This window comes from Mus caroli, unplaced genomic scaffold (assembly GCF_978045245.1).
Source record: "Mus caroli unplaced genomic scaffold, Mus_caroli_1 scaffold_3, whole genome shotgun sequence".
Classification (NCBI taxonomy): domain Eukaryota; kingdom Metazoa; phylum Chordata; class Mammalia; order Rodentia; family Muridae; genus Mus; species Mus caroli.
Genome location: NW_028227258.1, coordinates 69,608,270 through 69,617,649, shown reverse-complemented (window position 1 = coordinate 69,617,649; position 9,380 = coordinate 69,608,270). Strand labels below are relative to the sequence as shown.

Sequence of the window (9,380 nt, the reverse complement as noted above, 5' to 3'; positions counted from 1 at the left end):
TCCATCTAACAATCTAAAAAATACTGAGGACTGCCAATTATGGTATTCTCTGAACATCGACCAGTTGAGAAGCTCTGTGTTTATTAATATAGTGCAATAATAAATTTCTCTGATGAAAATTAAATGATGCACTGATTTGTGGGTATAGAAAGAAGCTATAGGGAGTTATTTTAGAGCTATGTCTGTTTAGCAGAATAATAATTTTATATTCTTCTGTAGGGTCTATGACCTACCCAGCTATAGCTTCATGGCTGTGTTAACAATAGCAATACCTATATGTTCTATCTCTTTGAGCAGGCCTTTAGAAATAATCATAAAATAGTTACTCCCATAACAGTCATGCCACTATTGCACCAGTGGGTGCCTCTTTTTAGGCCAGTCACTTTATCTTATAGATTTCACAATGGGTGAGTGATGATTGTCTTTAGCCTCTGGTAGCATGAATATGAAATTCCAGAGGCATGAAAACTAGCTAGTAGGGACAAAGTTTCTTGGTGTGTATCTTGAATCTGCTTGAATATGTGTTATTCTGTGACTCAAGTATGTAGTATTTTCAGTGACAAGCAAAGGATCAAACAATAAGGGTAGCTAAGAATACTGTCAATAGCTTATAATGCTTAGCTATGAGACCTCATTGACCAGCAATTCAAAAGAGAGAAATTTTCCTAATATTGGGTTTTATTTTCTAGCATAAGATAAGAAGATAGAATATTGTGCCATCACTACTAAAACTGTTTTTATATATGTATATGTTTTTAGGAACCTTCCTTAACAGTAGGCATCCAAATGCCTTTATTAACTTGACTTTAGTATTAGTTATCCCTTTCAATATTTACTCATTTACCATGCCTTTAACTCTTTAACCCATTTTACTCCTTTTGTTATGAGGTATTTAGAACAGGAGCTGCAAAAGTTATCAAAATGGTGTTACCTGACACTACAATGCAGTCTTCCCAGGTACTTTCCTGATTTTGCATATCAGAAATCAGATATTTCCCTCAGATGATGCTTTAGATGTGCTTGGGATGTGGAGAGAAGTAAGAGAACTACTGAAGAATGCTAGTGACTTTGCTCTGCGGTATGTGCACCAACCTTTGTGAGCCACGAACCAATGGTGTCACCTATCCTTGTTTGATGAACTGATGACTCTTTTTCCTGGGGGGACATAGACAATGGCAATCTCAACTAAATCTGTCCTTACTTTCAGAAGCATTGGCAGCCACAGAAACCTGATGTACTTCATTGGGGTTGATTTAGTGCCTGTAGGCTTCTATGAAACACAGCTGGGTCTAGTTAAAACATCATTTTATTTTCTTCATGCTATTATTCCTTCTCTAAGAACAAGCTGATATTATTTTATATTCTTTTTCTATTTTTTTAAATTAAAATTTGATTACATTGAATTGTGGAAGCCTTCTTATTCACTTCATCAAGAAAAGAAGGTCCTAACAACAGTACATTAAACACTTAATGTCCTGTTTCCAGTTAGTCTCTAGAATACTGAAAGACATGAAAGGACAAAACTTCCAAATATTTTGATTATACAGAGCTTTATTCACAAATAGTTATCAAATTACACATTTAAGTGGCAGGCCACATATTAGTCTTATGAAAGTAAATAAGTCTGTGTGCTACAAAATGACAAACAGCTAGAGTAGATGGTTTTAGACTCAGCAAAGATGAAAGAGACAGTGTCAAAAAACAAGACTCTGGTGATCAATTGTCTCAGAATTAGAAGCTGTACTAAATATTATTTTTAAAATACTTCAAATTCTCATTATTGTCTACAATTACTATGTGTTTCTTTGATGAAAAAAATATTTAAGTGTTCAAAAATTGAATTTCTCTCCCCCACCTCCATTCACTAAAGTAGCATCTTTTTTTATGATACAACAGAATTTTACATCTTAACCTTGTTCTGGGCAGAGAATGTTATCAGTACCTTCATCAGATTAGCCTAATGCCTAAGAATGAATTAGCTCTTAGTAAACACTCACTTATCAGCAGCCTCTGCCCATCATCACTATATGTGTATGAGGCTTATGTATAACTCGTACAGGAAATACTATTTTAAACATATTATTCTGAAGTTTTCTAACTAAACTTGATTTTCTATATAATATTTCAGGTAAAGAAAGTTTTGGTGAATAGGTGGAATGCCAATCACAGTCCTTAAAACATAGGGAGTACAGAATAAAAAAGAGACAGGGGTCAAGGTGTGAAATTACCTGCCTCCTCTTCATGCGTGCCACCTTCTTTCTCTAACAACCTACAAAAATGTCACATCCTGTCACTGTTGCTCACCTGAATGTTCTGACTCCATATTTGAAACATAGGTAATTTTGATGTTAATTAGATTTGCTCAGTCACTGCTACTATGAAGCTTAGTTACCAAATTCTCAGCCTCCTAGTTATTACTAACATAGTGTCCTGAGTGCTCAAATGGGATTTTAAGCATATGAGTCTTCTACTAAGTTTAAACTATAATAACCACAAGTCTAAGGTTGTTAGATTAGGAGCACCTTGAAGATGTGCCTGAATCCTTGATTCCCTGGAATAAAGCATGAGTCCTCTCTAAGGAAGTTGAGCGACATCTGTCATAGGTGCTTCAAAGGCCAGTGTGATGAAAGTGTTCTTCGGAAATTGATCAAGCAATTATAAACTTGATAATGCCTTTCTGGAGTACTTTTGTGCAGGCAGCTAATATTAAATGTTAAATATTACTCCTGAAGAAGAGTAAAATTTTCTGTTGTATCATAAGGAAAGAAAGTTCCTTAAAGTGTAGAAGAGACACATATTCACAGTAAGATGCTATAGAAGAAAGTAAGCCATATAAACTTCTAGCAGTTGTGTTTGAGAAACTAAACATCTTTGGGGTTTGAAAGGGTCAAGGTTCACCTTTTTACCAGGGCTTATATTTATTTGAAGTACAGGGCAGCTTTTCCTATGAATATTCTCATTGGAAGCTTACCCTTTAACTTCTTGCGACATGAACAGGTCCCAATATCCCTTTGGGGAACCTTGTGTGTGCTTCTTTTGGCTTCTTTTTTCCATCCTACCACAGCTGTGCTAGGAGTCATAGCTGTCTTGAAGGCGTCCTTCGATGAAATGTCCCTTCCTTAGTGCTATGTTTTATCTCCAATTGCACTTAGTTGTGCCAACAGCAACAAAACCTCACTCTGCCTGTAAAAGTGTCCACTAAGAAGTGAGCCAAGGTTCAGATATCTTAACACCAGAAATCAATACGAATAGCAGGACTTCTGACACTCAGGGTAAAGCTGATAAATGTATGCAAAATTTCTGACAGGACCACTAGAAATGTTACAGACACTCATCTGTGACATGAATAGCTAATTTTGTTACTTGGGCATCTGAAGTTTCTTTTAGCTTCCTGGAAGTGGCTTGTGTTTTCTGGGGAGATATAAATTTTCCTTCTGGTAAGATAAAGCTCCAATCTGAGTATCTGGTGAACCAGGTTTTGTTTGCTCCTCTATGAGGGCAGAAGTGTATATGTGTGTGCATGTATGTTCATATTGTGTGTATGTGTTTGTGAGTGTGTTCATATTGTGTATATATGAGTGTGAGTCTGTGTACGTGTGTGTGTGTGTACATGTGAGTGTTTCAGTGAGTGTTGGGGTGGAATCTGAAACACATTCCCCTAGAAAGTTCCCTAACAAAAACAGAAAAGGACTTCCCAAGCTAACAATTGTGGTGGCTACAAGTCTTCATCTTTTGGGGGGATTTGAATTAAGGATATGTAGAATAAATGAATAAGAAGGGACAGTTTCACTTCTGTTGGAAAATTTCTTGAAGTGAACAGAAGCAGCTGACTAAGCTAGAAACTGAGAAACCTAATTCAGGGACAGAGCACTAAGAGTTAGGTAAGTCAGGTTCATCTTGGCCAGGTACTAATTAGACTCTAGAGTGATTCACTCAGTTTTAAGAGGAGAGTCCTCCTGTACCTCTGAGTGACCTAAGTAAAAGTCTCTGATGGCATTGCATAACCTTCCCTGGGATTCCTCAGTGGGAAGAGCTTCCAACCCATCAGTACAAGGAGTGTTAGGATCAAGATCAGATGTCAACTGAAGGAGCCCTTTTATACCATCTTGTCTGAGAATAGTCTTTGCTTCATGAGGAAAAGGAAGAAATCACTGAGTCAGACAATAGTTAGGAATGTAAGGAGATTTAATAGGAACATAACAGAACCCAATCACTTGTAACTTGGTCTCTTTTCAGAAAAAGAACAAACTAGCTCAGCTACCAAGTTCTCGGGTGAATTCTGAGGCCCAGAACCCCGACATTAATAGGATAAAAAAAAAACTTTGTAGTACTTAATTTTAAAATATAAATGAGAAGTGGGACTGCGATATTAGGGCATAGTATATTCAAACAGAATGCAAATTGAGGCTCAGCATCCATTGTTGATCATCTCCCCAAGGCACAGCTTTGGGCACTACTTTTGCTTTGTCTTCTGTTGGGCTAGTATTGGAGTGACAGTTGAGGGACAGGGCTCAGGAACAATGGGTTGGCAGGGCTCAGGAGCCTTGGGAAGGCAGGGCTCAGGAGCCTTGGGGTGGCAGGGCTCAGGAACCTTGGGGTGGCAGGGCTCAGGAGCCTTGGGGTGGCAGGGCTCAGGAGCCTTGGGGTGGCAGGGCTCAGGAGCCTTGGGGTGGCAGGGCTCAGGAGCCTTGGGGTGGCAGGGCTCAGGAGCCTTGGGGTGGCAGGGCTCAGGAGCCTTGGGGTGGCAGGGCTCAGGAGCCTTGGGGTGGCAGGGCTCAGGAACCTTCGTGTCACAGGGTGTCTTGACTTGTGAGACACATGGCTCATGAGGTGGTGGCTGGCAAGGCTGTTTCACTTGTTGCTCATGCAGCTGTGGAGGAGCTGTGCAGGGCTGCTTCTGCTGATGTGAACTCATGCTTCAAAGATGGATGAACCTAGAAACAGTATAAATGATGTATGGAAGGAATAGCTTGGCAAGAAACCACAGGGAATACATTTCCAAAGTCTTAGGAAGTAAAGGTTCTCCTTTCCCTCTCTATAATAGATGGTACTTTGCCCTGGGAGGTATTTAAAGGCAAAATGTTGTTTGCTTGTTTGTTTGTTTGTTTGTTTGTTTGTTTTTCGAGACAGGGTTTCTCTGTGTAGTCCTGGCTGTCCTGGAACTCACTCTGTAGATCAGGCTGGCCTTGAACTCAGAAATCCGCCTGCTTCGGCCTCCCAAGTGCTGGGATTAAAGGGTCTTTCTGTTTGCCCCCTCTTCCTACCTATAATAATGCACACGTATCAACACAGCATAGGGCTTTAGCAGGAATATTAGAGTGATGGCATTGGTTCACATGGAAATGTAATGGAAATGGAAATGTAACAAATAAAAACTGTAAAATGCCCAAAGCCTACTAATCATTTGCAATGAAGATGTTTTATCACCTGGAGAATGTCTGCGGCCACTCCAGCACGCCTCACCATCACATGTGGCTCACACACTGCTCTGCCTGAGGAGATCTACTCATAGCTGCTTGCTCGGATTAGCCCAACTGCCACAGAACACATGCTATGCCATTTTTTTGGCAACTTTTCTAGAGTAACCACCAGAGTAACCACCTCAGAAAATTTTCTTGTTTTCCCAAACTACCATAGCCCTTGCCCCTGACTCCTGCCACTGACACTCATGGCACTGCTTTTACTTCTTATTTTTCTAAATAAGAAGCCATTTGTTGAGCCTAAATTATCCTTTAGCAGTTCAAAACACTAGACACAGTAAACCCGTAACAAATGTCTTTGTTGAAAGAATTAAAGTCTCATCATTAAGATTGTAGATAAAGCAATGATGTCACTAACAGTGGGAAAAGTCTGTTTTGCTTCTTATCCAGACACAGACAACAGCGAGAATTAATGGACCACACCAATTACGCCTAAAGTTAAGTCAGTTGTGATTATTTTTAAAAGAATGTTTCCATCATCTGTACTATAACTATGACTAAATTTCAATAAGAGGGAAATAAAACCACCCCTAATGCATCAATGCAAAGGAGGCTCCAGTGAAAGTGACTCAAATGCACAAAGTAAATAGTAAAGTTTCCATGTAGAGAGACTTACCTGGTATATGGAGGACAGGTAGTGTAGTCGCTGGGATCGGATGTGGTATCCTCTTCACACTGGCTTTTTATAGAAGGATCGAGACCTGCCTGAGGGTAAGTGGGAGTTTTTGGGCTGCCGCATCTTCATTGCTTGCCTGTCAGACATGATTCATCCTAGGTGCTCCACCCACTTATTGGTCCAGCTTTTGTGATGAAACTAGTAATGTGACTTTTTTTTTCCACATGCTGATAATTATGCCATCTGAGAATTAACCTTCAAGTATATGCTCCTGTTTTCCAGTGAGATGTTTACAGGGTTGAGTGGTTGAAAGAGCAAGAAGACAATTCTGAGAAATCAGGTATCAGAAACCCTGTTTTAAGGGTGTCAAGTAGAGCTTCAGTTCAGATGGGCTTTTTGGGTGGATGAGGATCTGAAGTAGGTGAGGGATAACCAGTAAGTGTTTCCAGTTCTTCAGGGAAGCTATGACTTAATGTCAGTACTTTCTTCTACTTGGGACAATTTAGTGGAAATAAACCCAAGAGAGAGCTAAAAGCAAGTGAAGAAGAGAACAGACAAAAATCATAAAATTACATTCTTCTTTTTACATTTGAGAGCCATTTCTCCAAGAAAGGACACAGAAATAAAAGGCACAAGACAGAAAATCTCTATGAGAGAAGTGGGGACTCTGAGCTGTGTGACTGAGATGACCTTTGGGCTTAGGTCCAAAGTGACTTAGTCCAGCCACTTTTCTATCAAATGTGACAAAGACTTGGGCATGTGCTTACAGGTGGGCAGTGCCAAGGTTAAGTTTTTATGGTGATAGATGTTTGAAGGGAATAGTCACAAACACTAGGAATGGCATGTAGGGTATTCAGGGGAGACTGGCAAGGTGAGCATCCTTTCTCAAACTTAACCATTTCTTAAAGGATGAAGCAGCTGTGTTAACATGGGATTTCTCCTTCAGAGAAAGAAGGAAAACTTTCTCTGATAAGCGAGGACAGCACTAACCTGTGAAGATGTTTTTCTGCTCACCAAATGTCCACCATTTGGCATAGGCTGCTTCACCTTACTTCCCCTTTCCATACCAGAAATTGTGATTAGCTAGAAAGCATTTCTTTCTATGCCATTGTTCTAAGAAAATATATCATCTTTTACACAACAAAACCAACTTTAAATAAAAACAGCTAAACTGACATAAAAATTAAGAAAGGCTGACTAAAATATTGAAAATTTCAAAACAAAAATGGTTTATTTTCTCTTGTCTACCATGGAATTTAATTTAAGCAAACAATGTTTGGTAGTAAGAGAAAAGCTCATTGAGAGAAAACCATATTTGATTGACTCTCCTTCAAAATCAACACAGAAAAGTTCTTTCTTAGAAGGAAATTTCCTTGTTCTCTTTCTATCTGTTCATTTTAATCCTGTTTACCATTCTTCATGAAAACTTCAAAATAATCTAGTATAGAACAAAGTAAGAATATTACACAGTTTCCATGATTTTGACTGCATTAAAAAAAATCCCTCTAATTTCTCCAATATTCATCTATTGCTATATTTAAAAATCAATCCAATTGATCTAAAATTTCAAGATCTCAGACTCCGTGCTATGGAAGATTGCAACACCAATGGTGACACACAGACCACAGACAGCAGGATCAGTTAATTGTTAAGCCAAATGTCAGGTTTGTGAAAAAGTGAGTTACAGAGCTTCATGTAATGACATGTCCTGGGACCTCCCTCCTGGGGTGTGTACTCCTTGTTCATGATGCTTCTTGAGTCATAGTGGGCTTGGGGACACAATGGAAAATTTTAAGGATTCTCTAGCTCTAAAAAAACCCCCACAAGCTTCTCTAATTCATTCATTAAAGAAATTTTGAATGTCTATAGCATATCTCTGATATATCACCCAGGTAATACTCTGGGTATGTTGATATATCAGTGAAAAACAACAAATATATTGAACCATTGAACTGAACACACTGAAGGCAGAATTGTATTATAAATAAAAATTATGGGTATGAAAATTTTATATTTAGTGCTATTGAAAACAATAGCAATATAAGCAATTAGAACTATCAACAAGTTAGCAGTATTTGTAAACAGTATTCTATAAGGTGGTATTTGGGTTCAAAAGAACAGAAGCCATTGGGATATTTGAGGGCAGAGTGTTCAAATTAAGACACTCTCTGAAGAAAATGCTTCACGTAGAATTCGAAAGAAAATGGTGGAGCTGCCTGATATACTCCAGTGGTACAGGGACTGAGGCACAGACCACGGCCCAACCTGTCAGCCTGCTTCTAGTCACCCTCAGAACATGATGACTCATCCTCTCACAGGTCATTATAAGTCTGCTTAAACAATCCTTAGGAAAGTATGACAAAGAAATGTCTCCAGGTGCCCAATTATCAGTTTCTTGGTTTTTTTTTTTTTTAATTCTTTTTTTTTTCCCCCACAGCTGAGGACCAAATCCAGGGCCTTGTGCTTGCTAGGCAAGTGCTCTACCACTGAGCTAAATCCTTTGTTTTTAAGAGTGAGAGTTTCCACTTTATAATGAAAGAGTTGCATTTTTAGTGGATTAAACACACATCTAAAATCATTTCGATACAGGGAATTTAGTTATTTATGTGATAATAGGAACAGTGAGTTACTTAATTTGTTAAATATAGAATTGACCGGGACCAACAGGTCATTCTTCAGTAACAGGGTTTTAAAAGAGAGGACCTCGGGCAAAAGGTAATTGGGTTTTTAACTGGGGTATCTTATACAAGCTACGGCTTATGTCAAGGTAGGTTATTAAGAAGGACAGCATCTTATATACTATCTCCAGGGGAGAAATGAGACTCAGCCAGCAGCAGAAACTATCAAACAATAATATGAAATCAGCAGGAAGCTAATCAAGAAGTGTTGCACAGGGGGAACCCATGGTATCTCAAGAACACTATAGATGGGGCACATAATAGTTGGGACTAACAACCTTAGCCCCACATGGTGGAAAGAATTACTTTCTCAATATTTGAAAGCACAGATCCTTCAAGATCCTAGCCTCAGGCCATTACTTGTTCTGAAAAATGTTTTTCCTTTGTGTGGATGTTTAACTTTTAAACTTTTTAACGTGTGTGTTTTAATCTAAGTAACCTCAGACATTAGGCAGTTAGTAAGGGATCAGGTTGAAGGTGAGGTGAGATGCAAGGAAGAGGACATGGAAGATAGCATTATGGAGAGATACACCGAAATTAAAAGTAAAAAAAAAATCAAATGGAAAGGATGGGAAAGAAAAGTAAAGGACAGGATATGGGGAGGGC

General features: G+C 38.8%; 1 protein-coding gene across 4 annotated transcripts; it reads right to left on the bottom strand.

The window, feature by feature from the left end:
* Positions 1 to 4,453: 4,453 nt before the first annotated feature.
* Positions 4,454 to 4,915, bottom strand: LOC110291763 (uncharacterized). 4 transcript variants are annotated; one of them, XM_085835319.1, is made up of 2 exons: positions 4,592 to 4,915; positions 4,454 to 4,543 (listed from the first exon to the last, which is right to left on the bottom strand). In XM_085835319.1, the coding sequence occupies exons 1-2, from the start codon at positions 4,913 to 4,915 to the stop codon at positions 4,454 to 4,456; spliced, it is 414 nt and encodes a 137-aa protein (XP_085691445.1). The 4 variants fall into 4 exon arrangements, with proteins under 4 accessions (XP_085691445.1, XP_085691446.1, XP_021014694.1 ...); XM_085835320.1 differs by having other exon boundaries at positions 4,454 to 4,711; positions 4,808 to 4,915; XM_021159035.1 differs by having other exon boundaries at positions 4,454 to 4,615; positions 4,808 to 4,915.
* Between the last annotated feature and the right edge of the window lie 4,465 nt (positions 4,916 to 9,380).